The sequence below is a fragment of the Engystomops pustulosus genome, chromosome 8, assembly GCF_040894005.1.
Source record: "Engystomops pustulosus chromosome 8, aEngPut4.maternal, whole genome shotgun sequence".
In the NCBI taxonomy this organism is placed as follows: Eukaryota; Metazoa; Chordata; class Amphibia; order Anura; family Leptodactylidae; genus Engystomops; species Engystomops pustulosus.
Window position 1 is genome coordinate 73,107,057 of NC_092418.1, and position 22,621 is coordinate 73,129,677.

The following is a 22,621-nucleotide window of genomic DNA, read 5'->3' on the forward strand; positions in this document are numbered from 1 at the left end:
ATATCCGGGAGGGTTGCGTTCCACCGCTCTACGGAAGCCGCGAAGGACGGACAGCAGTAGGCTTTTGTTTATTTGTGCGCATGCGCGAGTGTCCTGGTCTCCATGGTGGTGCCTGCGAAAGCCAAGACGAGGTTGAGTAGACTCGTTTTGAATTTTCTCTCCTTGGGTGGCTGGGACCCACCCCTCCCCCTTTATAGAACTGCGTGCAGGGGACACAGAGGGGCCGAGCTCCGGCGGAGCCGTGCAGTGACCCGGGGCGTGCGGCGGCTGCGGGACGTGTAGTCCTTTTATTGTGTAGATTCTAATATGGCGGAGCTGTGCTAAGAGACCGCAGCCAGCGCCATGCACTGCCCAGGACGTGCAAAGGCTATTAAAGGGGTAGTGCGCTGCCTTTCCTGGGGGCTATCCTGCTGCTAGTGGCCTCAGCCTCTCATACTGACCCGTATATTATCTGGTGAAGCGGGTTCAGTACATGAAGAAATTATACCAAATACATGAGAACTTACCCCACAGCCATTAACCTTTACTAGTCCGGTGCAGCCTCAGTGACCAGTCATTTGTCAAGTTTTTGACATTTGATGTTAATTGAGAAAATCTGAATTTAACTAAACCTTTGAAGCTAAATAGTGATGTGAAATGAGAAATAAATAAATAATAAATTTTTATAGCGCTATCATATTCTGTGGCGCATTAATATATTATATTTCATTTATTGAAACTGCTTCTCTGTGCCTATTTTGTCTGCCCCTTCTTACTCCTGTTGTGAGCAGTGTATGTGAAGTCCTGCATATAGAGAAAAAGGAAAGGAGGCAAATGATTAACTCTTTCTATACCCAAATAATATTCCGCTCTTTAAGGTGATTACACGATCCAGTCACTGTCTAACAATGCCTGCTGATAAAGAGTTACAAGTCCTCCCCATATCACCTAAAATTAGCTGCCAGTGGGGTACTGTACCCTAATTACAGACATTTTTCTGATATGCAAATTAACTTTAGTGACTTATGTCTGTGACTCTTCTCTCTCTCAGGCTAGCAGTGAACCATACCCTGTTATTCTGACTGACAGCTCTGTGTCTCTTCAAATCCCTGCTCTGCCTCCTTGAACTTAGGGACCGTCTGCTAATATTCAACTACAGACATATAAAGCTCCATGTACAGATGGGAAATATTGTGTCAATCTTTTTACACAATGCCTTGTAGTGACATCATCACAGGTTCTTCGGACTTCTAAAAATAGCAAACTGTACACCATACAGCAGCCTCCATGGAGGATGGAGAGGAGTAGAAGTCCATGGAGGCTGCTGTGACTTCATGTGGTCAGATACATGCAGGGGGTACAGTTTGCTATTATTAAGAAGCTAAAGGACCTGAGTTGATGTCACTCTGGTCACATGACATGAACTGTGACCAGTTAGGAGGCATAAGGCATGGGGAGGATTAGAAGGGAGGGGCCAGCTGAGCAGGACACCACCACCCCCTGATGCCAGGTAATATAAGATAAAAGGGGATTTATTTGGAAGTAAGAAAAACTATTTTTAGCTAAAAGAAGGGTGTCAGTCAGTAAATAGGACTTGTGCTTCATGTTAGTTGAAACATTTGAGTGATATGTTTTGAATTTATTTCTAAAAAAAAAAACAAAAGTTTTTTTAAACTTTGAAATTTTAAAATTTGTGAACAAATAGGCATACCACAAAAATGACTTAATAAATATTCAGAATATGTCTTCTTTATGTAAGCAACATTTTTAAAATTCTTTTGCATCTGTAGGATGGTAGAAAGCTTTTATGTTTAGTAGCAATTATCAAGAAAATTTCCAAATTCATTTTAAGTGCAGTTTCATTTTTCAAGTGATTTTAATGGACCTAAACAACAGAAAATACGTGAATGACACCATTTAAGAAACTATATCCATTTAATTATCAAAATGGCTTTTAGGAGTTTTATTAACCCTTTAGGTTTCTTCAAAGATAAATCAAAATGGAGAGTAGAGGACAGAGGGGAGAGGTATCAGCTGAGCAGTGAAGGGGTTAATTGTCTGTGGTGTGATTTATGGGCAGGCATCTGATCCCATTCTCTGTGAAGGAGAATGAGGAGATCAGATACTGATTCTGGAAATTCAGAGGGGGAATGCCTGCTTTCTGCTGTGATTTGTCAGTCTGTACTAAATGACCAATCACAGCAATTGCTTGAGTGGGGGGGGGGGGACCAAAAATCATGCTTGACCATAGTCGTGCAATGTGGAAGTCATAGATGACCATACTAATGTGCATCTAGGGTAGTGTCAGTCCAGGTAACATGCCACCTTGTTGATATTTCACAGTCGGAATGTGCTGATGTTGAGACGGTATATTATATTCTTATCTCAGCAGTTATTGCTATGTACTTAGGATATGTTATAAATGCCTGGGACCCTCACATAGTTCAATGCACGGAGCAGAGTCAAACATCTATTGATCATCCATATGTGTGACCACCTCTAGAAAAGCAGAAGTTTTGGTAGTTGTCTGGAACTTTCAGACGTGTGTTATTTTGGCAAGGGGGAAAGACTTCAGCAATGATCTGAAAGAAACAATTATTGCTGTGCATCAAGCTGGGAAGGTTTATTTCCAAACTATTTGAAGTCCATTGGAAGAAAGGTTACAAATGGAAAAAAGAGAGAGTGAACAAATTACCCAGAAGTGGACATTTATCTTCAAGTTCCATCAATCCTCAGAGAAATCACAAAACCATTAGGAGATAAACCTCAGACTCTATAGGCGCCACATAGTATGTAAAATGTATATGTTCTTGACAGTAAAAGAAAAAATCCAGGAAAAAGCCTCTTTTAATAAAGAAAAAAAATGCAGCAGTATGGCTTGGCCACTTATACCAAACTATAATAAGGTAAGAATAAAGCCCTAATAGGGTCACCCATATTTTTATCTGGTTAAAGTTTGCTTTTCACTATGTGTCATATGACCTGCCTGCAGCAGGTCTTAGGACAGGCGTGGAGACAGGTATGACTGCACGACCTCCTACATCATCCAAAACATGACGTCACAGGAAGTCCAGAGTCTTGCTGCCTGGGGGTCACGTGACTTGCAGCACCCAGTGACAAATAGTAAAATATAACAGGGATAGTATAATATGTGTGACCTTATTAGGGCTTTATACATGCCCTGTTAAAGTGGCCAACCCCTTTTAGGCTGGGGTCACACATGTTTTTGTGTACGCTCAGCGTATATTTGGGAAAGCTCAGCTAGCAGTGAGGGCAGTGATCTCCCTCATCTCTGCCCTAGTTCCTCTCTTGTATCCCTCCTCCATAGGACACTTTGCACTTGGCTTCAAACCTTAAAGAGACCCTGTCACTATGTTTTACCTTGCTAAACTACTAGATCCCTCAGGTCGGGTATGAAATTTCCTTTCTAGAGATCCCTCTTTTATGTGAATTCTCATGAAAGTCATGAAAATTGAATTGTCTTGTTTTCACATGAGATGAGTCAAGTTTAGTGGTTGTGGCAGTAGTGTCACTTCAGAAAGCCCTATCTTCTGTGATATAATACATAGTAACATGCTTTTTGTGTCATTATTGTGGGAATCTCATCTTTCAGATCACCACAGGTTTTATGAGCTGTAGAACCAGACATAGGTGGAAACTAGATTTTTATCTGAAGAAGAGATCTTTATCTTTAATACAGCGCATGCTTCCAGGTGCTATAGTACAGCATATCGAGGAGAATGAAGTGACACTACCCCTGCATCCACTAAACCTGACTTATCTTATGTGAAAAGGAATTGAGAAGAGTCATATTTGCCTGCCTTTGGGGGATTTTTTAAGATAGGTAAACAGGTGAAATTTCACATAAAAGAGGGAGATCTAGAAGGGACATTTCATGCTCTACCCGAGGGGGCTAATGGTTTAGTGGTAAAGCCTGGTGATAGATTCCCTTTATATTGTTTTCTGTATGACGCCTTATATTATATTTGCAGGACACACAGAGATGGAGAGTAGTGGGCTACAATGTGACACGGTGGCGCACCCCACAGAGCTTCTCATCACCTGCACAAGCGCAGATGGCCAGACAGGAGAACCAATACTGGAACTAGAGGTCAGTGAGGCAGCCTGGCTGCATACACTGTACACCAACATATGCAAAGTAAGGTTACTATACCAAAAAAAATCATTGTTCTTCTATTAACTTCATAGCCTTCATAGTTTACACTGTTACATTGTAGTGGCTGGATTTACTGGCCCCAATACTGCAGTGACATGCTGTGACCTGCTCAGCCTAGTAAATCCGGCTGACACATAGACCACGTTTACGGAGTCCCTTGTGTTAGTGTAGCGGTCCATGTTTACAGGAATCTCTCCCGACCCCTGTTCCTGAACGTATCTTCCACATTGGATGGAGCATTCAACTTCTAGCTATTTGCCATGTATAGGTTAATATTTCCCCCAGGCAGACCCAATGGCTGCCTAGCATGAGGTCATGTTGTCAGACTCCCACCAGTCACATTTACCGATGCCCTTTGCTACGGATAGGTTATTAGTTTGGACATATATTTAATTGAAAAGAGTTGGGATTGCATAATCCCTAATCAAAATGATAGGGTACAATGTCTGACTGCTGGATGTCCTACCACTGGATTCTCCTCTGTTCATGGGAACAGGGCCAAAAGTCCCTCACTCAAATGGAATGGGCGTCCACTATCTTCATTATTTGCCTGCAGCAGATATGTGCGTACACCACTTCATATTCCCATAGTTATCCCATGCTTTTCTCTTAGGATGCTTCTCAACAGCAGATCTCAGCACTTACTGAACAATACCACTTTATAGATCAAGATGGCAATACCATCCGCTATGAGATTCAAGCACTACCTGGCACCAGTCCTCAGATGGTAAGTCATAATGCAGATTTCACATGTTCCTAGCATGAAGGACATAACACTCTATGAGAGAATGCAATATGTTTGTGAATGATGACTGAACTGTATAAGAGTTTCTAGCTACATGGGTATGTATATTGTTGTGTAACATCTAATACTCTGCTTTCTTTTTGATAAAGATGATATTAGCCAGTGAATCAGAGGGCGGACAAGTTTTCCATGTGAATGTTATTCCTACCAACCAGACAACAACTGCCCAGCTTCTTATTCCTCAAGGTAACAGTTTGTAGATTTTAAAAGAAAATGCCTTTATAGGGTTTACAAATATTCCTATAACAAGCTTCAGAATGAGGGTCCTTACAAAAAGTGTGATTCCTCTAGGAAGGGCACATTGCTTGGATTTCTAGTTTTCTAATAGCCCTGTATGTGGTAATAAAAAAGAGTTGGGATGCCAGACACAGCCCATGTAAAGCAGTGTAATGTTTGGAAAAAGAACAGCTATTTTTGATATCAAATGGATATTTTCCACATGCCATGTATACCCACTTCCCTGTTCAGCTATTCCTAAGTCCCACGGCTGTCAGTGTAGGGAGACTCGCATCTGCAGGCTCAACTCCATTCACTGCAGCTGCAAGGATGTTACAGGCAAAATGAATACACTGTGCTATTCAGAGTTTTGGCCTTGAGGGGGCACCACTTAATCAGGGAGTTTGTATTGTTATATATTTATACGTGTCTAATGCACTGCCATGCAATAATGACTTTTATAAGTGAGCTAAAGAGCCTCATATCTGTAAATGTTTGTATTTTACAGCTTACATTTCTGTAAGAGCCAGATGTATTGTAATGATATCATTTGTTACATGGGAACAAGATTAATGTGATTATCATGTACAGTCTGTTTTCTATGTTCTTAAGAGCCGGGCGATCACATCCAGACAAGGGAGAATCTGCAGACGGTCCAGAATGTCTCAGGTACTGATGTGCCAGAAACCACCAGCAGCTTGGTGATTCACTCCAGCACTACACTTGGCGTATCAAAGACATCACCTCCCAGGTAGGAAATAAAAGATCATGTCCTACTTGTTTCATTTATGTCATTTTCTGCAGAGTTGTAAGGAAACTGATAAAGAAAACTCTTATAAACTATTTAACCCAATTTTTAGGTTATCTGTAGAACAGTTTCCAAAACCTCTTCAACCTCTTCCTCCCAACATTCCTGTTTGGGCACGACGTCTCAGGAATTGTGAGGTAAGTTGAATTTAGTAAGAGTGAAGCACGGAATTAAATTAGATTCATATTGTATGTGTAATGACAGATTCCTGCAGATTATATACACATAATTTAACTCTGTATTTCACCCAAAAAAATCTTCAGCTTGTCATTCGGGGAGTTGTGTACATTTCTCAAAGAACAAACCCCTCTGCGCAGTTTTCTGTTCTTCCCCGTCCCTTCTCTTAAGTTAGGTGTAATTCAAAATAATTCTAAACTATTGTATAACGACGGGTCATATTACATAACTTTTAACTTGCTTATGATCCTACATTTTCTATTTGTTTTCCATTTTTCAGAGAATTGGAGATTCTTATCGTGGTTATTGTCTAAGTGAGGCTGAACTGATGAATATTTTAGGTCTTCACAAGCAGAACACACTGAGCGTATGGGGGACCCGACAATCTCCAAGCCCTGCAAAACCTGCCACTCGTCTAATGTGGAAGTCTCAGTATGTCCCATATGATGGGATCCCCTTCATTAATGCAGGTAAACAAGGTGCTGTACATCATGGTTCTCTCTATCAAATCTCCCTGGAATACTCTGTTTTCTCCAAAAAATATGTGGTTGACCAGATATAACAGTTGAGTTGCTCTTTTAGTATCCATCCTTTTGCCAAGTTGTAATGCAGCCACTGCATTAATCTGTGATATATCAAGCACATTGCAAAGCGTTGTCTGATGGATTTCTAACCAGATAGATCTTGAATCAGTGTCTTACTGAAGCCTAGAAGATATAGTAATCTATAGTTATGGCAGGAGAATAAGTGTCTCTTGCGCTGATGTACAGTGTACAATGTTACAGAAAATAGGAATCTTCTAGAGCGAAGTCGACCAGCCCTAATCGGCCATATAGAAAGGGACTGATGACATGACAGCATTATTTAAAATCTGGTAGTAGGCTTCAAAAATGGATGCAAATTTATTATTGTAGGAAGCAGAGCAATTGTAATGGAATGTCAGTACGGACCAAGAAGAAAAGGATCACAACCCAAGAAGAGCGGGGAGAGTGAAACCATTGCTGGGCAGATGTATAAAGCTACATGTCCCGCAAGGTAGGTATACACCACAGCTTAGGAAGAGCTATAATAGAAAAATACATATCATGGAGCCTTTTTTATAATCAGAAAATATTTCCCAATGAGTCCTAGTGATCTGTTATTTAGAAAAAATTCTGTTTATATTTTTATGTAAATAATCCCTTGGTGGTGCGGTAGGTTTGTAGCTGTGACTATTAGTGCACCAGTATTCTTCTTTGTGTGGGGGAAGGGAACAATCATTGCGTAAAGAGGTGGTGCTTGGCAGTACAGAAGGAAGACAATGGGGACATTTATTATGAAGTGTCCACCTGTTTTCTAGCAGGCAAGGCATGTAAAAAGTCTTAATTCCTGGCAGACAGTCTATGTCTGCTTTTGTCAGCAAGTGGACGGGCAAGGGGTTGGACGCTGTATTAACTATTGTTAGAACTGGCTGAGGTTTCATTCTAGGAGGTGCAGGGAAGTGCATCTCCAGATTTACTAAGCAGCCGGTGCCTTATAGTAAATCTGGCATGTAGTACACAGACTGGGAAATCTATATCTTGCTATCAATAGGTCAGTCTTAATAAATTCATCCCAATGTGTATTATAGAAGCATGACCACACTCTTAGTGCACACGAGGCTGGGAGGATGCTGACCTATCTGGCATTTCTGGTGCACTCTAAGAAACCATGCAAACTGGAATGTGAATATAAATACACAGTTTATCTATCCCTCCATATAATTTTGTTATGAGGATTCATTAATCACCTGCACCAGATTTGCACCAAAAACATCCAGTGTAAATCACCTTCCAACACATTTATAGACAATTTTTGGCTTTGAGAAAGTAGGGGGCACCAGACTAGACTAGTGTATTCTCCCCAATATATTAACTTTTGAAAATAATATATTTTGTTGTGTACAAATGAAGTCTTATTATTGACAAATCTCTATTTTTATAGGATATACATTAAAAAGGTGAAGAAATTCCCTTCTTATCGAGTTCCTACAGATCCGAAGATTGACAAAAAATTGATTAAACTGGAACAAGAAAAAGCATTTAACTTATTAAAAAAGGATTTAGAAACTATTGAGGGTGTTTTAAGGTATACCGACCACTGAATGTATACATCACTTATGTAGTTTACACTCTGTCAGCTTGCTAATGTAAAGTGCTAGTATGAGAACCTGCTATTCGTCCGGGTGCCATTGACTGAAGGATATGCCTAATGGCAGACACTGGTTCCTGCGCTTATTGCCAGAGGGAGATGTTAAATATGTCACTGCTCATAGTGGAGCCACCGAGAAGACATCATAATACTGGTGTCCTGCAAAGTGTAACTCATTTATAATGATTTTTACCCAATTGTCATAAATGGCTCCTCCTTTTAAAACAAACAGAATTATGCCAATGTTGTGCTGGTCACCCTTTTCGTTCCAGAGTTAAGGAATTTTCTAAAGCTACTTGTCAGAAATCTTCCCAACTAGCAGTGTAGTGGGTGAAGACTAACCTCTTCTAGTCTTTGCCCTAAATCGGAGTCTATTACATTTCTACTGATGGTTCTCAAAAAGTAGCTTTGCAGCAAATCAAATTAGATTCCCAAAAATTAATCTGTTCGCATACGGGATCTATATAGTGACTAGCCTGGCAGCTTTCATTACACGGAGGAGCATAGAGCTTTGAAAAATTGGTAGAAACCAGCAGCGAAATATTTACATCAAGTGGGATGATCTTTTTTTTTTTTTTTTTTCTACAAGCCCATTGCTGGCTAAACTTCCCCTTTACTTTTAGAAATCAATAATGTATTTACTGATTAACCTGTATGTATATTTTATTTTTAAACATTTTATTATGGTTTTGTTAACCATTAATATTCTGTGATATCAGTAATAACTCTATTTTCCATTGCGTCCCCCATGACGGCTCCACTTGGAGGATGACCCCTTGACCTCTGTAGGGACAGGAAGCAGAGAAGTTAAATACCCCACCCCCGGCATCCATACTCCAGTGTCTTCCTGTCCCTACACAGGGCAGGTTGTAGAGAAAATCTCTCCTCTGATCCTTCCATCCAAGAGGACAGTGAGAGGGGAGCATGTGTGGCGCGGGGATCCTCCTCTTACCCCTCCGGTCCAGGACAGCGATCGGTGCATACGACCCTTCCCTTGTCGGCATGTTGGGGCCGGTAGTTCCGGCTCTGTCTGCGACCCCGTGAGGTTAACGACACCCGGACTTCAACAAAATGGCGGCGGCGTGCCTGACACGGCCGCCAGTGACAACTTCCGGTGGCGCACTGGAAGTGAGGTAATCTGTCGCAGAGTCCGGAAACAGGTGCGTGGAGCGGTAAGATTTAAAGCTGGCGGGGACGCACAATGATCTGAGGTCTAATGCTCCTGTGTTCCGGCGCACCATATCCTCCACTGCGGTCTATTAAGGTATTTTTCATTGTAAACCTGGCCTGAAACATTTAATATACAATGACTCGGTATTATATATGGGCTGTATATTTTTCAGGCACAACCATATTGGGCCAAAATTTTGCCTTACCTCATGGTCTTGTGTGTCCAAGGCAAGTATGAGCAGCAGTCCATTATATATATATATATATATATATATATATATATATATATGACGTTTATTTGGAATATGCTAATATATATATGTGTATACATAGGTGCCGTTTTTTACCATTGGCAACGTGGAATCTTGTACTATGGATGCTGTGTCTATAGATCCCCCGCCTATAGCTCCTGTGAGTGGTTTCGGGGTATCTAAGTGTTACTGTGGGTCATATCCTAACATACACAAATTCATTTATGCCTAAAGATTTAGTATTACTATTCACTGTTCTCCTTCTCTGTTGGTAGGAACCGAAAGAGAAGGAGAAGCATAGAGAATCTAAGGATCCACCTCCCAAAGATGCGGGGAAAAGAAAAATTACCTCCCGTCGATGCAATATGTGCTTTTACAAATTGTCTAACGATTATAAAAAGGCAGTTTGCAAGGACTGTATTGATAGCCTCTTGAAAGAGGAAAAGTCATCCTTTATGAACGAAATGAGGTCTTTTATAAAAGGTTCAGGTTCAGTGTTCATTAGCTTCATCTCTAGCTAACCTATTACCTCAGGAACCTGTACAAAAGAGACAGAGAGTTGAATATCAATCAGAGTTAGAAACTCACATCAAGGATGGAACACCAAGAGAGATTCTCTTAGAAACAATTCCTGTACTTAAATCAGCAGCAGCCTTTGTTGCGGACGCCTCAGCAGAGGGTGTAAGGTTTAGCGCCAAAGAGGGAGCACTTTCCAATTTGGCAAGGAGAACACTGTGGCTAAGACAGTGGACAGGAGACTTCAGGTCAAAATCGAAACTGTGTGGCCTTCCATTCCAAGGGAAATACCTATTTGGACAGGAGTTGGATACCATTCTTGAAAAGGCAGCCGATAGGAAGAAGGGCTTTCCGGAGGCAAAAATGACTCAGAAGAAGCAGCCCTTTCGGGACCAGAAAGAAAAGAGATTTCCCTATAGAGGGAAAGGAAAGCAGGGGAAATGGAGCTACCCAAAAGGGGGTAGAGGAAGGGGGTTCCTCCTTAGCTCCAGCAACACCACCCCATCATTTAGGAAATGACACCAGAGTTGGGGGAAGACTCCTGAAATTTCACCAACATTGGATGAAAATTACGCAGAATCCATGGATTTTACCGATGTTGGAAGATGGATACAGGCTGGAAATTACATCTCTTCCTCCCCAAAGATTCTTTCTCACCAGGCAACCATCTCCAGAGCTTGCTCTTCAGTTATGGTTGGAAATTCAGAAGTTATTGAATCTGGATGTCATCATTCCGGTTCCAGAATCAGAAATATGGGAAGGTCGCTATTCCCCATTATTCCTAATTAAAAAAAACAACGGGACATTCAGGATGATATGCAACCTGAAAGACCTGAATCAATACATCCTATACAGAAAATTCAAAATGGAGACTGTAAACTCGGCAATCACTCAGATTCCCCCAGAGGCCTTCATGTGCACAATCGACTTGCAGGATGCCTATTATCACGTGCCAATACATCTAGCATCCCAGAAATTTCTCAAGGTTGCGGTCCTCAACCCAGAAGGCATCATAAGTCATTTCCAGTACAAGGCACTTCCCTTCGGAATATCCTCAGCTCCCAGGACATTCTCGCAGATTATCATCGAAATAGTTGCCTTCCTAAGAACAAAAAGGATAATCATAATCCCGTATCTGGACGATCTACTAATTGTGGCAAGATCCGAACAAGAGCTAACACATCACAGAGATTTCACAATTACCACCCTCAAACAGTTGGGTTGGATCATAAATTGGGGAAAATCAAATCTGAATCCCAGCAGGGTTATTACGTTCCTGGGGATTTCTCTAAATTCATCACTCCAGATGTCCTTCCTTCCTCAGGGAAAATTATCAAAAGTTTGTCAAGAAGTAGAATCATTTCAGAAGAGGGTCAACTGTTCCATAAGAGATGTGATGAAGTTATTAGGCCAGCTGACGGCATGTATCCAAGCAGTACAGTGGAGTCAGTTTCATACCCGCAGATTACAAAATTGGCTCCTATCAGTGTGGGACAAAGATCCGACTCATTTAGATTGGAAGATAGAGATCCCTGCAAAGGTCAGAGAAGCTTTAGCCTGGTGGACACATCAAGAGAACCTACAAAAAGGGATAGCTTGGCACCCATGGCCCCTGTGGTCACTCCAGACAGATGCAAGCCGGTCTGGATGGGGGGCAAATTTCGAAGGATCCCTTGTTCAAGGGAAATGGCCTCTATCCATACAAAACCGTTCTTCCAATTACCGGGAGTTGAGAGCAGTGTGGGAAGCCATGAAAGTCAGCGGAGATTTAATGAAATCCCACCATATAAGAATATACTCAGACAATGTCACCACAGTGGCATATCTACACCACCAAGGGGGCACAAAAAATTTGGATCTTCTTCTTCTATCAGAAAAAATCTTCAGTTGGTCAGAACAGAACATATTATCCCTATCTGCAGTTCATCTGAAAGGAGAAGAAAATACGGTAGCAGACTATCTAAGCAGGAAAACCATCAACCAGAACGAATGGTGTCTGAACAACGAGGTCTTCAAACATCTAACCCAAAAATGGGGTGTTCCAGAAATAGACCTATTTGCAACCCGCACAAATGCAAAGACAAAACTTTTCTTCTCGCTAGACAGTTCAACACCTATGAGCCAACTAGGTGTATGCCTTTCCACCAATACCAGTAATCTCCAAAGTGATTCAGAAGATCCAAAGAGAGAAGGCAAAAGTAATCCTCGTGGTGCCCTGCTGGCCAAAGAAGGTATGGTTTCCATCACTCAGGAGGCTATCTCTGGAAGAACCTATTCACCTCCCTCCTCGTGCGGACCTACTATTTCAGGGACCACTTCTACATCCAAATCCCCAGGCTCTCCAATTATCAGCATGGATCCTGAAAGGGAATTGCTAAAAACCAAGGGCTTGTCCCACAAGGTTATCTCCACCTTAAAGGGAGTCGGAAACCTGTCACTCAGGCTATTTACTCCCGCATATGGAATAAGTTTGTATCATTCTGTGGACCTGAGATTCCTAACCAGAACTCTCCAAATATTTCCCAGGTATTGGATTTCCTCCAAGCAGGGTTTGACAAGGGCCTGAAGACCAGCTCTTTGAAGGTCCAGATATCTGCGTTGAGTGCCTTCTTCGATAGTCCTCTAGCAGATCACCAATGGGTAAGGAGATTTATAAGAGCTACTTCCAGACTAAAACCTACCATAAGAATAGCTGTCCCAAGTTGGGACTTATCTGTTGTCTTAAATTATCTTACCGGTCCTCCATTTGAGCCATTAGACTAAAAAAATATTAAAGAATTGACGCTCAAATTAACCTTTCTCATTGCCATAACATCAGCCAGGCGTCTAGGAGAAATCCAGGCATTATCTATCACAGAACCATACCTGAAAGTATCTGAAGATAGAATAACATTAATGCTTGATAAAAATTTTATTCCCAAGGTGTCCTCTAGCTTCCATCTAAGCCAGGAGATTATTTTACCTACATTCTGTCAAAATCTGAAAACTCAGAAGGAAGAAGAATGGCACTCTCTTGATGTCTGAAGTATTCTTCTCTTCTACCTGGAAACAACCAGGCAATGGCGGAAGGACTCAAATATCCTTCTACAGTTTAGCGGGAAAAACAAAGGCACGAGAGCTTCAAAATCCACTATAGCAAGATGAATCAAAACTGTCATTAAAAATGCCTATGTAGCGCAAAATATGTCTATACCTGAAACAATTAGAGCTCATTCCACACGGGCCATGGCAACCTCATGGGCCGAAAAAAGGGGAGCTTCCATTAATGAAATTTGTAGGGCAGCAACATGGTCTAGTCAAATGACGTTAGTAAAACACTATAGGTTAGACCTACAGAGTACAAAAGAACTAGCGTTTGGCAGAAAAGTACTACAAGCTGTTGTCCCTCCCTGAAAAAAATTAATCTGTTCTGTCTCCAAGTGGGGCCGTCATGGGGGATGCAATGGAAAATGGGAATTATTCTCACCGTTAATTCGGTTTCCATTAGTCCACCATGACGGCCCATATATATTCCCACCCATGTATATTATACTGTACTTTACTGGAAAATTGTGTGTGATTTAACATACAATAAATGAGTTGCATCCGCTGCCGGTGTAGTTATTTGGTAGTCACTGGAGTATGGATGCCGGGGGTGGGGTATTTAACTTCTCTGCTTCCTGTCCCTACAGAGGTCAAGGGGTCATCCTCCAAGTGGGGCCGTCATGGTGGACTAATGGAAACCGAATTAACGGTGAGAATAATTCCCATTTTCCCTTCTTCCTCACACAGATGGTATGTCCAGCTACCTGATAAGGAAGCACATCAGTATCACAACCTGGATTCAGGTTGTTTCTCTTCTTCACCCACTTCATATCAGCCGCCTAATGAAGAGGAGGAAGAGATGGTTAATGAGGACAACCTGGCCCTGTCCTCTCGTCTCCATCCTTGCGTGGCTGAAAAAATCCGGGAATTGGTGGCCACAGGCATTGAGGAGGTTTATGCCGTCAGGAAACAGCTGAGGTAAAGAGGCGACACCATTACACAATGGTAAATAATAATTAATAGATTTTCTAACATTGTCTTTCTTGATATTAGGAAATTTGTGGAAAGAGAGCTCTTCAAACCAGATGAAATTCCAGAACGGCATAATTTGTCCTACTTCCCAACTGTAAATGACCTGAAGAACCACATCCATGAAGCACAGAAAGCTCTGGGAAATGGAGAGCTCATCTACGAGCAGGAGACTATCCCAAGAGCAGTAAGAGAGATGACAAGGGGCATTGTATATTTCATTGGCCCATTAAACCATTTAAATTCTTTGATGTATAGTAATTGAAACTATTTTTTTTTTCATATTCATTAATAAACATATACTTATTCTTTTATAGCTACAGTGGAGTACAGAAAGCGGGAGTGTTCTCAATGAAATGGTTACTGTGACGTTTAAGTCCTCCTCTCATGAAGGTACGAAGGTATTATATTATTAAAGGATATACTGTATACATTTGAGTATCTGCCGAGGTACCTAATTTTAACACAAAAAAACTCTAAGCCCTAGTATATAGCCTGACAGCCCATGTTCTCTGGTATATAGCCAGCCAGCTCATGCCCCCCATTATATAGCTAGCCCATGCACCCATTACATAGCCAGACAGTCCAAGCTTCCCAGTGTATAGCCAGCTAGCCCTTACCCCCGGATTTAAAGCCTGCCAATGCCCCCGTTATATAGCCAGCCCATTATTGACCTAGTAATCAATAATAACATTATTGATGAACTACTGTATTTTTCAGACTCTAAGACGCACTTTTTAGCAAGAAAAAATCTTGCTAAAAAGTTCCTGTGTTTTACAGACCGTAGATCAGGAGGCTCCAGCATAGCCAAACCCTCCTGGCCGCTGTTATGGAGATGAGGTGAGGCGCTGACATAGCGCTGTACCAGTGTGTTCCTATTTCTGTTTTGTGTGTGTGTTGCTGAACTGTGTGTGTAAATGTATGGATGTAGCGGATCTGTGTGTGCTGTGCTTTGGGCGACCAACAAGGATATTTTAATTGGTGTAAAATATATTTTTTCTTTTTTTAGAATGCTAAATCTGGGGTGCGTCTTATAGCCTGAAAAATACCGTACACGTACCCTCAATTAATTTCAAAATTTCTTTTGTATTAATCAGTTATTCCATACAAATACATACACTTTAGCAGTCCTTTTGTGTTTGAAGTGTTCTTTAACCTTTCTTCAAGTTTGGTTGCTTGTTTTTTTTCACCTTGCTCAAATCTGTGTAATGCTGATTAGGAAATAAATATAGTGGATTCTCCAGCTACAATAATTATGGGATCGCTCTTGTAAGTTAAAATTTTGTATGACCTGAAAAATCTACTTGTAAAATCCCCAAGACTGTAAACCTGAAATTAGAAAAAAAGGAAATTAAAGGGGTTTTCCCACGAAGGCAAGTTAGGCCCTATACATGGGATAGGGCCTTACTTGCTGATTAGTGGGGGTCGTGGCGCTCGCCGATCTCCATCAGCTCCATAGAGATTAATGGAGCAGAACGGTCATGCGCACCTGTCTGCTCCATTAGTTGGAGCAGCAAGTTAGGCCCTATCCTGTGCATAAGGCCTAACTTGCCTTCGCGGGAAAATCTCTTTAAGGGATTGTAAGCAAATAACTTCTTCTGATAAAACAAGACTTTAGACACTCACCGGCCACTTTATTAGGTACACCATGCTAGTAACGGGTTGGACCCCCTTTTGCCTTCAGAACTGCCTCAATTCTTCGTGGCATAGATTCAACAAGGTGCTGGAAGCATTTCTCAGAGATTTTGGTCCATATTGACATGATGGCATCACACAGTTGCCGCAGATTTGCCGGCTGCACATCCATGATGCGAATCTCCCGTTCCACCACATCCCAAAGATGCTCTATTGGATTGAGATCTGGTGACTGTGGAGGCCATTTGAGTCCAGTGACCTCATTGTCATGTTCAAGAAACCAGTCTGAGATGATTCCAGCTTTATGACATGGCGCATTATCCTGCTGAAAGTAGCCATCAGATGTTGGGTACATTGTGGTCATAAAGGGATGGACATGGTCAGCAACAATACTCAGGTAGGCTGTGGCGTTGCAATGATGCCCAATTGGTACCAAGGGGCCCAAAGAGTGCCAAGAAAATATTCCCCACACCATGACACCACCACCACCAGCCTGAACCGTTGATACAAGGCAGGATGGATCCATGCTTTCATGTTGTTGACGCCAAATTCTGACCCTACCATCCGAATGTCGCAGCAGAAATCGAGACTCATCAGACCAGGCAACGTTTTTCCAATCTTCTACTGTCCAATTTCGATGAGCTTGTGCAAATTGTAGCCTCCGTTTCCTGTTCTTGGCTGAAAGGAGTGGCACCCGGTGTGGTCTTCTGCTGCTGTAGCCCATCTGCCTCAAAGTTCAACGTACTGTGCGTTCAGAGATGCTCTTCTGCCTACCTTGGTTGTAACGGGTGGCGATTTGAGTCACTGTTGCCTTTTTAACAGCTCGAACCAGTCTGTCCATTCTCCTCTGACCTCTGGCATCAACAAGGCATTTCCGCCCACAGAACTGCCGCTCACTGGATGTTTTTTCTTTTTCGGACCATTCTCTGTAAACCCTAGAGATGGTTGTGCGTGAAAATCCCAGTAGATCAGCAGTTTCTGAAATACTCAGACCAGCCCTTCTGGCACCAACAACCATGCCACGTTCAAAGGCACTCAAATCACCTTTCTTCCCCATACTGATGCTCGGTTTGAACTGCAGGAGATTGTCTTGACCATGTCTACATGCCTAAATGCACTGAGTTGCCGCCATGTGATTGGCTGATTAGAAATTAAGTGTTAACGAGCAGTTGGACAGGTGTACCTAATAAAGTGGCCGGTGAGTGTATATAAAGACAAAAATGGCTGCTGCAATATAAAAATCACTCCTCGTGGAGGAGACAGGAACTTTGTTATGTACATTACACAAAAAAATATATTGGAGTCACCCTCTAACTAATGTTAAAAAAGCAGTCAGTACTGTCAGAAATGTCCAAAGATCTTGACTAGATAGACAAGAGCATGGACCACAGTAACACACGTGTTTTATCAATGATAAAATGATAGCTAAAAGTTTAGGACACTGTAACCAGTGGTAAAAATAACTGAAATGTAAAATGTAAATGACCGCTGTCTGTCTTAGAACAAGATCCCTTGAAGGGCCAGGACTCTTCTAATGAAGATGACTGTCAAGAAACGGCTCAGCTCATCTCATCTTTAACCTCTCTGCAACCCAAAATCTTTGCCCAGCTTCAGGTTGGTGATTTCAACATAAACATATTGGTTGATACAAATCTTGCGAAAAGAAGACATATTAGATTTCCTCAGCATCTTGTAAAGGAGCAAGGAGCGTGTTTATGGGGGAAGGGGGGTTAAAAAAAAGGATCTTCCTATAATACAATACAATATGATATTTTTCATACTTGCTTAAAGGGGTTGTCCAGGCTTAAATAAACTATATAACCTCCTCCATCACTCCCATCGTTCTGCACCGCTGCCTGTCGGCGCTGACCCCCCTGTCTGACTTCTAACACACACCCGAAAAAAATTAGCAAACAAGCGTACTGCCTTCCGTCTTTAGGAAAAGAAAAAAGACTCACACCAGACTCACTGTCCAAAATAATTTATTTTCTGGCTTTAGATACCCCTGCTTTTCAGTATATATTAGGAGCAACCGTGTACAAAGCTGTAAGCAGGCAGCTCCATCATCTGTGTAGTGGCCACTCCTAATAAGATGAATTGCAGGAAATGCACAGCCACTACTCATCTGCGTGGTCAGACCCATAGTGATCTGACATTGATGATCAATCCTAGCTATTAGTCCTCATTATGCAAAACACTACTGACATGGCCGAAACTGTGCTCTGCTTAGAGGAAGTGTCAGACCAATATTGCCAATCTTTGCTCTGCAATCAATGGGAATGTATGTCCCATACTAAACTTATGGGACTTCTGTGGCAGCTTTCGATATGGTGGTCCCAGAAGTCCCATAGAAGTAATTACACATTTATTAATAGGGGATACATCTCTATTTGTCACAGCCAGATCCAAGCTGCTTCTTCCTGTCTTTTACATCCCCCAATGACATTGGCTTTGAGGTACTGCTCAGGGGCAGATTACAGCCGCAGCCAATTATAGGCCGCAGGGTGCCCTTGGCACAGCTAGTGACACTTGTGCCTGGTCATCACTCAGGCCTATGATTGGATGTTAAAGCAGAAGAAAAAGAAAAAACTTTTTTTCATCTCACCTCTATGATGTCCTGCTTTGCCGGTGCATGGAGTACCTGAGTCGGAATCAGTTGTAGCAGGGAGAAAAGTGAAGATTTTCCAGCACTCAACCAAATCCATGGAATGATCCGGTTAAAAACAACTTTTATTCCATCATTTTATAAACGTAAGAAGAATGCCATGACAAAAAAAAAAAAGAAAACAACTGACGTGTTTCAGATCTATCAATCCTTAGTCGTAAGGATTGTTTAGATCTGAAACGTGTCCGTTTTCATTTTTTTCTCCCTGCTATGATTGGTTGTAGCTGACCTGCCACAAACAGGACATTATTGCTGACATCAGCCACGGATGTAAACAGATGGGAAGGAGTGGCTGGAACTAGATGCGGAGGAGCCTGAACAAAAAATTAGGATTTCCTAACAAAAAACTAAATTCTTTGGGTAGCTTAATATTAAAGAATACAAACGTAACATACACAGTATCTACATGTTTTGGAGTTTCATATTGAATTTATTTCTTAATTTTTTTTTTAATTTTCTCCAGAGCCTTCAGTTGCAGTCATCCTTTACATCGCCTGATGGGACAACTGCCCTTATAGCGGTGAACCAGCCTTCTCCTGCATTCACATCTCCTGATGAAACTACAGCACTACTTACTGTGAACCCACAAACGCCATCCTTCACTTCGGCTGATGGCACAACAGCGCTCATTAGAGTGAATCACGAGTCCCCAGCATTCACATCTACTGATGGAACAACCTCTCTCATTACTGTCAGCCAACCCGGGCTGTTGAATGCTGGAACAGGTAGTCAGCCCCTTGTGCTTAGCCACTTGCAGAGCCAACAAAATGACACTGCTCTGTCTCCCTCGGGTCACAATCACCTGCTTAGTATGGGGCAGCTGGTTACTGTGGAAGATCCAACATCCAGCTTGTCTGGAGAAGTGCACCAGATTCTGCTTGGGGAGCTACACCCTATTCCTATTAGGATTCTAGACAACCAGTCAACTATTGGTAAGTACGTCAGAAAATATTTACCTTCGAGTTACATTGGAAAATACTTGGAAATCTCTCCGCCCCCACCCCCCAATCCATGCACATGGCATCTGCCCTGTGTTACTGTGTTATACTGATAATACAGAGAGATTTATAAAAAGATTCTTTTCTTCTATATACTGACTCTGCTAGAGATGGGAGAGTAAAGACTGAGCAGTGAGTGAGTGTTACACAATGAGGGGGAGTGAGCAGACTGAGTGGTCTCCTGTGAGATGCAGGGGGCTAGGCTGAGATGCAGAGCTTGGTGGAGCCAGCGGATACAGGGAATTGACCTCCTGCATCTTGCTCATAGTGCTTCATCTACCATAAGGCTAGTTGAGAGTTGGGGTGGCATAGTGCAATAAATAATAATAATTTTATAGCGCCATCAAATTCTTTACTACTACTACTACTAATAATGGTCTAATCAGAGGCACGATTTAGCTTATGTAACTTGTGCTTTAGTCTTTTATGTCCGTGCCTCCTTAAAAGTCCTCAGCAGCCCCCTCCTCTCTCTACATTAGGCCCCTGCTCTGGAAGGCGCACATAGAAAGAGCAGTTCTACTGCTGCAGAACATGATGAGGGGAGTTGTACTTTGTGTCATCAGTTTACAAGTATAGCTATACAAAGGGTACTACAATGTAATGCATACCTTTTGGTATTTGGTATGAATACAATAGGCAAAAAAGTTGGCAAATGTGGATGTGAGTAAGGTTTATTGTGCCTGTTCTTGATGACAGGTTCCCTGTAAATGGATTGTGCCCCCCCACCCCATGCTCAAAGTGCTTCCTCAGGGAGGGATTATAATTACATAGAAAGACTATGGACTGTAATTCTACATCAAGTTCTATCATTTAGAACTAGTTAAATGGTAACATTACTGCTGTACTGAAAATTTTTGATGAATAATGTAAAAAAGAGAATGTTTAGAATGAAGACGTTGATGGATATTTGCCTTCATTCCCTTTTCTTCATCCATTTTAGTTGAAGTTGGTTCTGTTGACGCATTTTGCACTGAGCAATGTCAAGACAACCCAAGTGAGCTGACAGAATCCCAAGCGACCTGTGATGGAGCCGGAACCACAGACTGCCAGGACCCTGCATGAACTGTGATTCCTCATATTCTAGATTTTATCATCAGCCCTCATATTGAGGGAAACAACCACATGTAAAATAAAGACTGCTTGTCCAACATTTGGATATCTTGTACTGTGCTGCAGACCATTTATGAGACAGCGTAAGACAAAGGGAAAGGAATGAAGGAATAAGTCTCATGAAGAACCTGCTGTGCCATGAAGTTGAAAATCAAGAAGGCTTCTACTTTATTTGGATGATGATCTTGGCCTATATAATGTCACGTATCATTTTACAAATTGCAAGAGAACTTCATTTTAACCTACGAGGATGATTATCATGAATAAACTGACAATAAAATAAACTTTTATCCACCTTAGCCCTCGTATTTGGTGATGCCCCCTCCATATCCAAATTCAATATCACATTTCACAAAAAAAAAAAAAATTGCCGTCTAAAGCTGAAATCACACAAATGTGCTTGGTTCGAGAATTAAAGGGGTTGTTCCAGGAAACAAGCTAGGCCCTATCCACAGGATAGAGCCTAACTTTCTGATCGGCGGGGGTCTCAGTGATGAGACCCCACAGATCACGAGAACGGGGGGCCGGGGTTACCTCCGTCAGACCCCTCATCGCTCCCCAAGATGAGCGGAGCAGATGGCTGTGCATGTCCATTTATCTGTTTGGAAGACTGGGTAAGTAGCCAGAGGCATCCAGCTTATGTGTGGCGTGTGGATGAAGTTGAGTTGAGTGCTCCATGGAGACAACATGACTAACACGAGTAACTTTTTTTTTATAGCTAATATGTCATACCTACATCTTGTATGATTTTGCTGCAGGTTTCGGGCTGAACATGCAGTTATGTTTATAGATATGGACCTGCACAAAGCGATGAGCACCTGCCTCTGACATTGGTCTTTTACATAATAACATATAAGTAAAACTGGCAGCAGAAAAAGGATTCATTTGGATTACAATAAAATGTATTGTGAAGTAATGAGACGGGAAGTCCTGTGACCGTTGGCCATTCAATACAGATTTGTGACAATTTTTGGGAAGATCTTACTAGCCCGACACTCTCCAACATTGCTATTTTGTCATTGATGATGTCGGAGAGAGTTGTGCTTGTCATCTGTCCCTTTACTGTACTCCAAAGCACACGATTACCCCCCCCCCCATTGTCAGTTTTCCCTACCCCCCACAACCGCACTTTTAAGTGCGATCCGTTAGGAGTAGTAGTAGACGTTGTGTGGAGGAGTAGGCGTTGTTCTGTGTTGGAGCAGTACAGAAGCATCCAAGCCGGACTGTATTCTGGATTATAATAGGTACATGGGAGGGGTGGATTTGTCGGACCACGCGCAACAGCCGTATAACGCCATGCGGAAATCGATGGTGTGGTATAAGAAGCTGGCCGTGTACATCATGCAGATGGCATTATATAATGCTTACGTGTTACATCGATGTGCAGGCCAGAGGGGAACTTTCCTGGAATTTCAAGAGGTGGGAGTCAAGCAGTTGATTTTTGGTGACCAGGAAGGGCGGAGTGCTATTACGTCTGGAAACTAGGCCACATCAGGCAATGTACCAGAGCAGCACTTTCCAGGAGAAAAGGAGCATAAAAAACAAACCATATTCCAGTTTGACACTTGCCCCGAGAAACCAGGGTAATGCATGAAAGATTGTGTATATTATTGACACATATGGGGTATTGCCGTAACCCGGGAGAACCCACATCATGTTTTTCCTAAAATGGGGTCACTACTCGGGGTTTTCTATTGTACTGGTACCTCTGGGGCTCCCCAACATCAGTCTAGTGAAAAGGTGCTCCAAAAGCTAAATTGTGATTGTCCCGTCTCTGCCCTGCTGTGTCCCCAGCCTGTAGACTATTGCCACACATGGGGTATTGCCATAGCCATAATAACCCACAGAATTATTTTTTGGGTGTTTATCCACAGTGGCATTAGTTGGAGTGA

At 42.1% G+C, this 22,621-nt stretch overlaps 1 protein-coding gene across 2 annotated transcripts; it reads left to right on the plus strand.

Moving 5' to 3' along the window:
* The first annotated feature begins 1 nt into the window (after position 1).
* On the plus strand, positions 2 to 21,028 carry CARF (calcium responsive transcription factor). 2 transcript variants are annotated; one of them, XM_072121219.1, is made up of 15 exons: positions 2 to 131; positions 3,972 to 4,090; positions 4,770 to 4,883; positions 5,051 to 5,147; positions 5,790 to 5,928; positions 6,038 to 6,122; positions 6,443 to 6,632; positions 7,077 to 7,197; positions 8,125 to 8,268; positions 14,040 to 14,270; positions 14,346 to 14,508; positions 14,639 to 14,714; positions 17,458 to 17,570; positions 19,085 to 19,553; positions 20,560 to 21,028. In XM_072121219.1, the coding sequence occupies exons 2-15, from the start codon at positions 3,983 to 3,985 to the stop codon at positions 20,679 to 20,681; spliced, it is 2,172 nt and encodes a 723-aa protein (XP_071977320.1). In that variant the 5' UTR covers positions 2 to 131; positions 3,972 to 3,982; the 3' UTR covers positions 20,682 to 21,028. The 2 variants fall into 2 exon arrangements, with proteins under 2 accessions (XP_071977320.1, XP_071977321.1); XM_072121220.1 differs by lacking the exon at positions 2 to 131 and adding an exon at positions 165 to 857.
* The last annotated feature ends 1,593 nt before the right edge of the window (positions 21,029 to 22,621 follow it).

Bases quoted from the DNA above. Each gene is read 5' to 3' on its own strand.
- CARF (XM_072121219.1), top strand. From the start codon at position 3,983: ATGGAGAGTAGTGGGCTACAATGTGACACGGTGGCGCACCCCACAGAG. The intron at 8,269-14,039 runs GTATACCGACCA...TTCCTCACACAG, and splicing joins ACTATTGAGGGTGTTTTAAG to ATGGTATGTCCAGCTACCTG. The intron at 14,271-14,345 runs GTAAAGAGGCGA...TCTTGATATTAG, and splicing joins GCCGTCAGGAAACAGCTGAG to GAAATTTGTGGAAAGAGAGC.